Source organism: Lathamus discolor, chromosome 1 (assembly GCF_037157495.1).
Source record: "Lathamus discolor isolate bLatDis1 chromosome 1, bLatDis1.hap1, whole genome shotgun sequence".
Lineage (NCBI taxonomy): Eukaryota > Metazoa > Chordata > Aves > Psittaciformes > Psittacidae > Lathamus > Lathamus discolor.
The window spans coordinates 153,121,493-153,134,451 of NC_088884.1; the positions used below are offsets into that span (position 1 = coordinate 153,121,493).

General features: G+C 39.8%; 1 protein-coding gene across 1 annotated transcript in view; it reads left to right on the forward strand.

The window, feature by feature from the left end:
• Positions 1–8,949, forward strand: part of MAN2B2 (mannosidase alpha class 2B member 2) — a 33,312-nt gene extending 24,363 nt beyond the window's left edge. The window contains exons 11-19 of the mRNA XM_065659755.1: positions 1,895–2,151; positions 4,094–4,285; positions 5,234–5,486; positions 5,592–5,702; positions 5,813–6,005; positions 6,645–6,803; positions 7,152–7,264; positions 7,704–7,821; positions 8,714–8,949. Coding sequence (XP_065515827.1) covers positions 1,895–2,151; positions 4,094–4,285; positions 5,234–5,486; positions 5,592–5,702; positions 5,813–6,005; positions 6,645–6,803; positions 7,152–7,264; positions 7,704–7,821; positions 8,714–8,808 — 1,491 coding nt within the window. The 3' untranslated portion in view covers positions 8,809–8,949. The remainder of the gene's footprint in view (positions 1–1,894; positions 2,152–4,093; positions 4,286–5,233; positions 5,487–5,591; positions 5,703–5,812; positions 6,006–6,644; positions 6,804–7,151; positions 7,265–7,703; positions 7,822–8,713) is intronic.
• Positions 8,950–12,959: the final 4,010 nt, after the last annotated feature.

Here is a 12,959-nt window from a genome sequence, read left to right on the forward strand (position 1 = left end):
GTTTAAGGTCAAACAACTACCTAAGAATGCCACTCAGAGATCTGCCCCAAGGATGGATAGTTACAAATGGCGGTGTGTGTGGAATTGTTTGGACAAGTATCTAGGCCAGTGGGCACCTCCAGTGTTTTGGATCTTCCCTTCTGAAAGTACAGAATCTGGAAAAAAACTAATGAAATATTTGGAAAAAGTATATTGTTGTCCTGACAATTCCAGAGAGTCACAAATCACTGCAACATGCTGGGGCCTTGCCCATGCCGACTGAGCCCTGCTCAACACTCTTCTGTACTCTCAAGGGGAAAAGAAGCTCTCTGTATCTGACAACAAAGCAAAAGAATGGTTGCCTGTGCTGGGCTGGGTGTTCAAAGGGAAGCTGTCTTCTACACATCATGCAATTGATGCTGTGTGGAGTAAGTGTGTCACACTGATCACACAAGGTCAAAAAATCCTAGTCATCCAGGAATCTTGGAAGTCACCATGGACTGGCCAGAAAACAAAGATTTTGGAATATCATCAGATCCATGTTGAAAAGGCCCCACAGTATAATAAATGAAAGTGAGAAGCAATATGCCTTGTTTACTGATGGGTCTTGCCATATTGTGAGAAAGCATCAGAGATGGAAGGCAGCTGTATGGGGTCCCCAACGACAAGTTGCAGAAACTGCTGAAGGAGGGGTTGAATCAAGTCAGTTTGCCGAGGTGAAAGCCATCCAGCTGGCCCTGGACATTGCTGAACGAGAAAAGTGGCCAGTACTTTATCTCTACACTGTCTCATGGATGGTGGCAAATGCCCTGTGGGGGTGGTTGCAGCGATGGAAGCAGAGCAACCGTCAATGCAGAGGTAAACCCATCTGGGCTGCTGCACTGTGGCAAGATATCGCTGCCCGGGTGCAGAACCTGGTGGTGAAGGTACGCCATGTAGATGCACATGTACCCAAGAGTCGGGCCACTGAGGAACACGAGAGCAACCAACAAGTGGATAATGCTGCTAAGATTGAAGTGGCTCAGATGGACTTAGATTGGCAACATAAGGGTGAATTGTTTTTGGCCCGGTGCCCTATGACACCTCAGGCCATCAGGGCAGAGATGCAACATATAGATGGGCCCATGATCAAGGGGTGGACTTAACAATGGACACTATTGCCCAGGTTATTCATGAGTGTGAAATAGGTGCTGCAATTAAACAAGCCAAACGGTTAAAGCCTCTTTGGTATGGAGGATGATGGCTGAAGTACAAATACGGGGAGGCCTGGCAGATTGACTATATCACACTCCCACCAACTCGCCAAGGCAAGCGCCATGTGCTTACCATGATGGAAGCAACCACCGGATGGCTGGAAACACGCTGTGCCCCACGCCACTGCCCGGAACACTATCTTGGGCCTTGAGAAACAGATTTTGTGGCAACACAGCACCCCAGAGAGAACTGAGTCAGACAATGGGACTCATTTCCGGAATAGCCTTATAAACACTTGGGCCAAAGAGCATGGCATTGAGTGGGTATATCTCATCCCCTACCATGATTTTGGATGACAATCATGTCTCAGTCTCTTTTCTGTCACATAACTGATTAGTTTAATTTTTTATTATTTCTGCTTATATAGTCATTTTGCAATGTGATCTTAAATCAAGAACTACAATTCCGTGTTCAAATTAAACTGAAGGTCTTTGTAATTTGCTTAGTGACCCTCTTTCCTTCACTAGAAAGTCTAAGCTTAATCCAATTAAAAGCATCATGGATCTACATGATAATTGAGAATTATAAGAATGGCATGTTTAGAAACTTACTTTTAATGTAGTAGTTACCTTTTGTAATTTAGGGCTTGCAACACATGAAGATATTTGCCTTGCCAATTCATTTTCTGTAATGGAGCATTATTGTGTATATTAACACACAGGTTCAAAGCTCAGTGGAATCCCATTCTACATATGATCTGTATATTCTAGTTGCAATAAGTGGTCTGAGCTACAGAAAATACCACGTTAAACCCTTGAATGGTAAGCAGTCTGTGTTTATTGGAAGATCTGTCAAGTACAAGCGAAAAGACCGAACTCACGCAGATCAACAAAGTCAACAGTTGCTTCCTGTGGTTAACAACTGCTACCAGGTCATGTTTGACCAAAACACGAATCTAATGCACAGCATTACAGAGAGGTGAGATAGCCTGTTTGCTTTTAATGATGTTTCAGATTACAAAGGTTTTAAAACCATTAGTAAAAATAAGTTCAAGGACTGTATCATACCTTAATTCTGAGACTTCACTAATAAAATGTTCTTTATATTCTTTGCAGTTCTTTCTTACCTCCAGTTAATATGTTCTCCTTTCTACAGGAAAAATCAGCACCAGCATAGGTGCGACTTCATACTATTTCTGTAATGTTGCCATTAAACATCAGGCAATCAGTCTAAGGTGACATACCACAGTATTAACTCGTAGATCAGCAGAATCTTACTGTATTTAAAAAGGGTTATTAATGTCTATTTGCATTAAAAATAAATAAGTACATACACTATGGCTACACAATAAGCCTTCAGTAATAAAGCAAGAGCATTCTCTTGCTAAGCAGTAGTGTTTTGCAAGTTATGTATCACCCTTCCTATGGTAAAAAATGTTTTGAAAGGAAACATTTAACTACTGAAATTCCAGTTAATCAGCAGATAAAATGATGAACAGTCAAGATTTACGTGAGATTTGGGGTTTGCAGATTTTCTATCTCAGCTGACATGAATTGGCCCATTTTCTTCAGCTTCAGTGCACCTGTGCTGCTTTTTGCCTCCTCAGGATTCAGATTGTCAGCTATATACTGATGGAAAAATTTGACCCCTTTGACATTGGCTTGTTGAGTACTAGACCTCTGTCACCTTTGTGACTATGTAATTCTGCTTCGTAGAGCAAGAACTTTTCATCTCTGTTTAGTTAAAATTAGCTTTAAAAGTACAGATGGGCCTTATCTAAGCACCCTGAAGTAAGTACCTTCTCAAAGTGCCTCCAGATCATAACTGTTTCCAGGTTCCATGAGGAATATCATAAGGAATATAAGGAAGAAGAAGAAAAATCTGAATTCACATTCCATTTTTCCCCATCCTGTTCTGGCAGGCAGCAAGAGCTGGAATTCAGCATGTCGGATATTCACTTTCTTCACAAGCCTGTAGGCAAGGCCGGAATGTTTGAGTTTCAGCAAGTTTGCTCTGGGGTAATGGGAAAGAGGGAGGCATCAGGTCAGAATGGGGGTGAAGGTTTAAAAAACCGTGGGATCTTCAACTGTCAAGCCCTAGGAGGTTTAGGTGCAACAGTTACAACCTCTAGGTTCTGACTCTGCGCTGGAGCTGCCTCAGAACAGGAGCAGTAGAAAAGACATGGGTGTGTTTTGCACCTCAGTCATTCCGATTTATCAGTCACTGGATTAGCACTAGCTAAAATGATTGGCAGTTTAAATTTATACGCCGGACAAAGTGATGTTTCCTGTTTTGCCAGCAAGATTCCAAGAGAGAAGCAGAGCAGGTGGCTGAGGGCAAATAGCATCTTAAATTGCCTTCATATGATCTTCTAAAGACTGTGATATGGAATCATGAATAGCTAAACTGTAAACTTCAGGCGAGGAGAAGACAAAGTAGGTACTGAGAGAGTGCAAATTTTTCTATCCCATTGCCACTATGTTTGTTACCACTGTTAAATATGGAAACTTACATTGTGCTGATTTACCTAACTACAAAGTCCATTAAATGAACCTGACTATTCATTAATATGGTGCAATGTACCTCATTTTTGTGCAAAGGGTAGGTTTGTGTCCTGTAGCAACTGTCACATCAAAGCAACAAGCTAATGTAGGTCATGTTTCTGTCTTAAGATGTTTCTGTTTTACAGAAGTATAAAATGACATAGAAACTCCATTTATTTGCTTGCTGACAGATGCCGTAATGGGAAGCATTTTAATTCTCGGCTGCCCTCATTTCCTAAATCTTATAAAATCAATTATCCACTTGGAGGAAATAGGGTTTTTTTGCTTACATTCCCAGCCTCATTCCTGTTGCAGCTCAGCTTTCCATCTATTATGTACAAAACATAATATGGTTTTCCCTTTCTGTGGATTAACAGGGAGACTAACCAGACTGTCCAGTTAACCCAGGAGTTCCTTGAGTACCATGTGAATGGAGACACAACGAAGGGACCAATTTCAGATAACTACTTATTTGCCCCAAATGCTTCAGCTGTCCCCGTATCAAAAGCAGTGGGATTGGAAGTGGTTTCTGGAAATTTGATGACAGAGATACGGCAGTATTTCTACAGGTACAACACAATTACAGCTTCACTTTACTGGAATGTTTAATTCTCTGTAGCTATGGATGAGATTAATTCTGTGTAGTTACTCCTAAACAGTGAGCTCTGTGTACTGTTTAGGATTGAGACAGAAGGACTAGCATGCGTCTGCTAAATATAGTGCTGAGGAAGCACCTCCTTTAAATAGCACATATTGCTGCAGGGAGGGAGGTGAAGATTGTTTGGTTATCTTCTGTCATCCATTTTGTAGTGAAGCTTCTGATGGGAACCTGGTTTCATTCAGTGCAATGAAAATTGCAGCTAACGTCATCTTACATGGGTGGAATACAGATATAACGGTTCATCTTTATAACTGTGAATATCTTGCTTATAGACAAATTAGAGAAAGGAGAAAGGAGTCCTACACAAGGTCACTCTGACCGCTGATGAACTAGCTACATTTCTGTGTTAACATTTCATCAGTCTGTAACCCCTTCACCCTCTTTTAAATCTTGTTATTTGATTGAAGCCTTTTGCTTTATATGTCATCGCACTACAAGGATTGTAGTTGAGAAGGATGTTTGGAAAATAGTGGAATTCTCACATCAATGTTGCCCAGATTGAAAAAGCACCTGTGTTCTGTACAAAGTAATTGATTTGCTTAGGGAGTCATAATTATTTTAAAACTTCTTGTTAATTTTGAGAAAAACAGAGCCTCTCTAATTGAACTAATAGTTCTGTTTTCACCTGAAACACTAAAGAAAATTGTAGGGTATCACTTATTCCAGTTGAGCATCTGTACATTTGAAAATCAAATTTCAATTAAAAATATTTGTACGTGTACATGAAATACATAGAAAAAAGGCTAGAAGGTTGTCTGTGTGTAGGATGAGATCATGAATGACTTTCAAGTCTTGACATAACTGATCAAATGCTCCACTTTATAAACTCTGCATATCTTTCTTCTCATTTTTATAGTAACATTACTTCTCAGGATTACATATATGCACTGTATACCAGGATGTATACAGTACCGGAAGGCTATGATGGGAAGTTGCTTTGCCATAGGATAGAGCAAGAATACACAGTTGGACCTTTGGAATTAAATCGTGAAGCAGTTCTAAGAATGAGTACAAATTTGGACACCAGACAGCTACTCTATACTGACAACAATGGATACCAGATTCAGAAAAGACCATTCAAATCGTATGAGAACAACACAGTGGCTCGGGTAGGCACAAAAGTGTGATCCAAAGTCGTCTGTGTCTTGTCTTTGTTCTCCATTACTGTTACCTAGGTTAGTACTATCACTGCATGATTTACTGTGTATTTTCAGAACTATTATCCTATGGTCCAGACTGCATATGTTGAAGATGATACCACAAGGCTGGTTCTTCTTGCAGAAAGAGCTCATGGTGTCTCAAGCCAAGGAAATGGACAAGTGGAGGTAACATATAAAATATCTTTGTACTAGGGAAGCATAATTTCATGGCTGCTAATAATACAAGTAAAGCATGACGTCTGATTATTGTTGTGACATCCACCTTCCCAATACAGGTGATGCTTCACAGGAGACTATGGAACAACCTTCAGTGGGACCTAAATTACAACCTCACTTTGAATGACTCTTCAGTGGTTCACCCTGTGATGTGGCTTATTTTAGGAACAAAAGCTGTCACCAATATTTTGTATTGGACAAGTGGACTGGCATTAGAACACAGGCCAGTAGTAATGTTTGGAGCATCATCAGGTAACTCATTCTGTCTCCTGTGCTGTCTTTAGCATCTGAATGGCTTGCTTATGTTGCTCTGATTTATGATGTTAAGTTTATAAATGCAGACTTCAAGCCTCCTGTGTGGCAAAGTTAGCTTATAGAATAGTTATGGAGTTAGGAGGCAGGTTTAGAGCCCACTAATTACTTTGCATTAATTTCAAACATGGATGTTGTCCAAGTGTATGAAATGTCCCTCTTGTTATATAATTATCTTTACTTTCAGAGGAGAATAAATTTTAAACCATATGAGAAGAAAATGTCCATGCGGGGAATTAGAGCAGAGTAGCTAGCGTACCATATATCAGCTTTCTGGATGCTGAGTCCTTAATGACCATTTTTAAGTCATTCTTTTAAAAATATTTGTTTGACTTACTAATTAAAACTGAAGCCTGGTAGTGGAACAGCAACTTCGAACTGCAGTGAAATGTACTTTATGAAAAGCTCTAATACACTTCTCCAGCAGATAAATCCATGCTGCTTTCTGCAGGCCTTGGAGGAGAAATAGAGCATCTGTTTTGCATCTGCTTTGGCAGAATAAGCAGAAATCTCTTCCACAGTACCCTAGCCGGGTTGTGTGCATGATGGATGTTTGACATTTGCCTTCTTTCTCTTTAGATGGAGGAGATAAACCAAAGCCACACAGACAGCTTCAGCAGAATTCAGTCCATGGTTCGCATGTAACTGTCCCACCTAATCTTCATCTCCAGACTCTGAGCATTCCAGGGTGGAGATACAGCTCTGATCATGCAGAGCAGGTCCACAGCATCTGCATGGGTAGGTGCCTTCAAAAGTGTAGCTGTTAGACCTAAAGAAGCTTTCTGTTCTTTCTGTCTTCTGTGGCTAGTGGTTTTATTTATTCAGTCTTAAGTTCCTCTGTTGAGAAAGTTAATTGGACTGTATGATTTCTCTACTCATATTGGAAAGTATTTCTCCTGCATGAGTTCATCATGCCTATTAGTACCATTCTTCTCAACAGTGGGAGCTGGGTATTTCTTGCTGTTAGTCCTCTCGCTAATTGTAAAAAATGGAATTGAATTAAAATTATGAGATCTTTAAAAAATGTTCAAAAGTTGGGTTTATTTTTAAAGCAAGAAAATGCTTGCATTTTGTTTTCTCTTAAAGGCAAACAGAAGCAAGGTGATGTGGACTTCAGTCGTGTCCTGCTAAGAATTAGGCACTTGTATGAAGTTGGAGAGGATCCTGTGCTGTCTCAACCTGTGACGGTGGATCTGAAGGTAAATCTAATCTTTTAAGACAGGCTGGAAATTGAGGTGGTTTTGTTCGAGAGAGAACTAGTTCTGGAATGAAGTACCATGTATGCTAGAGACTCCACAAAATATGGATACAAAAATACTATCACAAGTTTAACCTTGGAGGGAAGTAGGTCTTATTTTTGCAGCACAGAAGCCATTACTTCATATGAAGCTGCCATAGGACCAGCATGGAAATCTGCATGAATATTGGTAGGACTGGTTCGGTTGAGCTCTTGGCTGTGTAACGCTTCCCGCAGTACCTTAGCCAGTGCAGAGTGGGATTCTGTTTTGCTGTTTCTTTAGTTATTGCAGGTGGTACCTGCAGTTAATGAAATATAGACAGGACTAAAGGAAACATTTTTTTCCTCTATAGTTGTATCTGTGTGTTGTTGAAACTTTTTCGTGTTTCCTTTACTCACAGTCTTTGCTAAAGGGATTAGGATCAGTGATGGCAGTGGAAGAACGATCACTCACAGGCACCTGGGATGTAAATACTTTGAAGCGGTGGAAATGGAAGACTGCACAACACCCAGGCAAAGGTAGGTGGAGCAAGGTGTTTGGTGTCCATATTATGATTGAGTGTGGAAGCTTGATGGATAGTCTAATTAAAAATATTAGACTATTTGAGACTACGATTCTGTGATTAAAAATGTTTTGTTGTTCTATGTGACAGGCCTGGTATGTGGCACAACTTGCAAGTAGTAGCATTTAGCAAAGATTCCCTGCAAGTACTAGACTGCTGTATTTCTCTGATGGCTTGTTTTGTCTACAAGTGTTAAAAAGCTTGAAATCCTTCCGGAGGCATCTTTGTCCAGCTAGAAGTGGCTACTTCATGAACTCACACTTGTGACACAGATTGATTTTGTTAGGTGCTGATGAGTTTTGTTAATCTAAGATTAAGCCTGGCTGCAGAAAAACAGACAGCTGCACTTAAAAATCCCCAATGTAATCAGCTTAAAGGACGGCATGGATGTGATTCAAGTTAGAGCTAGCACTCAAATGCTGTGGGTAACCTCATTTCATTTCTCATTCCAGTTGTTTGCTTGGACATTGTCCTTACAGTCACTTACATCCATATATGTGCCTTATAAAAAGCTTACAGAGGTTTGGGGCTGGTCTAGGTAAGAGTTTAGAGCTCTGCTTGACCTGCAGCTAGGAGCCTATGTGCTGTTTAACCACGATGAAGAAAAGGTGCATGACCGGGGAGTCGTTTCACATTTTCTGTGCGAGTCAGTGTGTTAGAAGTAGATGGATTGTAATTATAATATTATGAATTGGTGCATCTTAGGCTCCATACTACTTGCAGCTTTAAGGAAGAGAATCTGCTCAAACACTAGCTTTTAAGGAAGAGATGAGTTAAAACTGTTGAGATAGAATAATGTGTACATTTATTCTTCTTTAATATACTACCAATGTTTTTGTGCTTTACAGGATTCTCCAAAAGCCCAGAGACCTCAGGAAACTTTACAGTAACAGTTTACCCAAAGGAAATAAGGACTTTCTTTGTATACTTTCAGAGTCAATAAAGTTTAACATTACACTTCAAGAGTGAGTATGTAATAGCTTCCAATTTTTGTTTCAAGATAGGAATGATGATCTTGCAAAACATTCTACTGCTGTTAATGAAAGAAATAGTCATTTTGGAATAAACTCTAAATTTAATTAAACTGTTGGCTTGCTTTGTGGTTATTTTCGTTGGTTAATTATTTACAGCTCATTTTTTCTGAAACTTGATCAGTGCAAAAATGACCTTGGTGTTGCAGTGCAAGCATACTGCACATTTTCATGCTTGCTGTGGGTGGTTTTCAAAGTGATTGCTTCCATAATGCTTCACTGTGGAGTACTGTCAAAGTCCTATTAGTCCTACAATCTTAAATTGTCTTTCTAATTAGTGGTGATCTCAGAAGCCTTCTCTTAAGTTTCTTTATTGTTAGAGGAGATGACTTCCAAATCACAAAAGAGTGATCTGCCAAATGGGGTTCTGTTTCTACATGCAAGGAAGAATGCCTGTCATATTCCAGCTACTTTGTCTTTTGGGCACAATTTCAAAGTTTCTGCCTTGCTATAAGCTGAAGTTGAACGTCCCGTTTGTATTCCTTTGCCCTGAGTTCATTTAAATTGTCTTTTAAGGCTTACAGTATCCTGGTCCTGGGCATTCAGTGTTGTGTTCTTGGTAAACTGGAGCTAGGCTGTTGACAGATGTATTGCCACATGGCTGGTAACTAACTCATCACATAATCTGAAGCAGAAGCACCATTCTTACAACCCTATGAACTTTCATACTTCTCAGCCTCAGAGGATGTGCATAGTGGTAGCAGGAAATGTTTCATTAGCATCGAGTTGAAATTAATCATGGAGCACTGTGTTGAGAGGTTAAACTGGCAATAAGTGCAGACTCTAAGCAGATCTGATTGAGCAGCAGCAGAAAGAAACTTGGACAGTGGCGGGGTTTCCTACTAGTTGCTATGTATTTATGTCAAAAAGAAAAATTGCATTTTTCTATTTTCCTTTTTAGCTCTAAACAAGGTGGAGCTGTAGAATCTGATTCTGTTCATGTGCCATTGAGCATCTCTGTTTCACTTATTGATCATGAAAATGCACATAGCCAAGATGAGAATCAAGTCACTCACTTCACTGCAGTGATAGTGATGAATTATGCTTGGTGCAACACTTTACAAAACTGTATTTCTGACCAGTGAAACATTAAGCTGAAAGAGAAAACATATAGGTTTAAAAGAAGAGAATAGTTGCCTTTTCAATCAACTGATAATAATTCTAGCTCTAGAGTCATTTAGAAATGACATTTTACTATGGTAATAGTCCACATTTGCTTTGGCTGTTCAACAATAATTTCCTCCATGTGGAGACACTGTTCAAGAACAAAGGAAACAGAGGGAAAAGGGCTCTCCCAGAATAGCTCTTGTGAAATAGTTATGCTGGAAGAGCTGCGCTGGTGGTCAACTTTTCTGTGTAGAAAGCCTGTATACAGTAACTGATTGCCTCATTAAAATCACTGTAGAAACTGTGCATTCAGTTATTGGTTGAAGAAAGGTTGTTTCGTATTTTCTATAGGTTATTTTTCATACTTAGCAATAATGCCAATCTAAGCTATTCTGATGCAGTGAAAGCCATTTTCCTGCAACTTTAAGCCCAAGGGGGAATTATGTAGCACTGTAACTAGAATGCAGTAAAACAAAATGGCAGCTATGTTTTGTTTTTGTTTTGTGCATGTGTAAGGGAAATGAAATGTGTGCAGCTAATATTCCTTGCTTGTACATCTTTTCTGATTTCCTGCTTGGGTATGCCATGTAGTAAAATGCGTATACTCTGAAGGTTACACAGTGGTAGGATTACAATTCATCTTTCTGTGACTGAAGTCATGACAGCAAGTCAGTCATGGTAGGTTATAAAAATGGAATTGTATCGTCAGTGGGCAATTGCATGGTCAATCCCAGCCAAGCAATAAAGGATCCTACAGCTGCTGACTCTGGGCACTGCTTTCCCAGATGTAAGATATGTATGTTTCTAGTCCATGTTAAGTGTGTGAAGTCCTTCAAAAGCCTTCTGTATGCAGGTTAATATAAACAGGAATACCTCATTATTAGCTGATTTGTCTGTTGGGGGGGGGGTTCTACTTCAGTTTGTAGAGACTTTCTGATTTAAAAGAAAAGAGGGGAGAGAGCCACCAGAATATTTTACCTGGAGTTGTTTCAGTACAATTGGCCACCAGGGAATAATTTGCCAGAGTCAAATCTTGTATTGCACTGGAGGCATCCAAAACTGTAAAGAGCACGGCATTCCTGCTAGAAATCTATTTGTAATTTACAGAAAGAAAAGAAAAATTAACAGGATCTTCCTGTTGTAGATGCTTTCCTGACTTACGCAGTCATGTGGGTGATGCACTTACCCCACCGGCAAAGCTGGCTTAAGAAAGTTTGTCACCACATTTTTCCACCCGCTCAGTAGTACTGTAATGAGAGTTTGTGGGGTTGTGTTGTAAAACAGTACAATGAATTAACCTAAATAAGCAGCTAAAAATAAACCTTCTTCCCAACCCGTTTTTCTGTGCGCTAATTCATTTCATCTCTGACAGGATGATTTGGATTAGAACCAAAATGTCTTTCTGAGTGAATATAAGCTGCTATCAGCACTACTGAAAAAGCTTCACCTAGTTTCTAGACAAAATACTCTGCATGCTGGAGCTGCAAGCTGCATAACTCAACACTAAATGCATTAATGTATGTATTTAAATACAAGAGAAACTAGTTTTCCCCTTGAATTTAAACAAGTATACTTCATTGTTCTACATCTTTGATCAATAGTACCAAACATGAATGTCAATGCTAACAGAATTATTTAATATAATTAAATAATATCCTTAAGTATAAAATTATTTGCTTTAATATATCCTTTCATTCACGTGAATTTAAAGGTTTTTGTTATGTGCTCAGTAGCTCTAAAAGGTGATAACTAAGTCAGCTGAGTACCGTTAGAAATGGGGATAGCCTACAGCATATTCTGACCTTTATCTGTGCTATTGTCTTTTTTCATTTTACTTGGCAATCTAAACAACACTGGAAGCTACTTCTGTAAGGCAGATACTGATGAGCAGGTAAGCTGATGCATTACACTTTTGTGGCTGGCAAATGGAAAGGAACGGTGCTTTAGACTTTAAATGTGGCTGTGTCTTCATTACAAATTGCAGTTCAGCTGCTCCAGACACCTGCCCAGTGGTGCTGGTACCTGATGTTACTTGTAGGAAATCTTGTGGTTGACAGATTTTTATCAAGTTCTTAACTGATTCATGCTCTCAGCATATCCTATTTGATCTTTTTAATTATCATTTAAGTTCTGTCATTGCAATTTTTACATTATCCAACTGAACATGTTTGTGGGACAATTTTTTCTGGCCTGGCGTTTAAAACATCTGTCCAGGGAATAAAAGTAAGTAAGTTGAAAAATAGAAGCAATGTTTTATCTTCCACTTCTCTCACCAGGCAATGTAAGTGATTCTGGGTTGAAGCAAAAAATCAGTATTGGAGAACATTGAGCACCATACAGTTATCTATAGCTGTAATTTTTTTTTCTTTAATAATTGAAGGCAAATAAATTTCAACATGGCCTTTAACTTGATGACATGACTGTAGATCATTTTATTTAACCCATGCTTATCATCTTCCTGAAACAGGCCTTAGTTAATAGAATCGTAGAATCATAGAATCGTTAGGGTTGGAAAGGACCTCAGGATCATCCAGTTCCAACCCCCCTGCCATGGACAGGGACACCTCACACTAAACCGTCCCACACAAGGCTTCATCCAACCTGGCCTTGAACACCGCCAGGGATGGAGCACTCACAACCTCCCTGGGCAACCCATTCCAGTGCCTCACCACCCTCACAGGAAAGAATTTCCTCCTTATATCCTATCTAAACTTCCCCTGTTTAAGTCTTAACCCATTACCCCTTGTCCTGTCACTACAGTCCCTGACAAAGAGTCCCTCCCCAGCATCCCTATAGGCCCCCTTCAGGTACTGGAAGGCTGCTATGAGGTCTCCACGCAGCCTTCTCTTCTCCAGGCTGAACAGCCCCAACTTCCTCAGCCTGTCTTCATACGGGAGGTGCTCCAGTCCCCTGATCATCCTGATGGCCTCCTCTGGACTTGTTCCAGCAGTTCCAT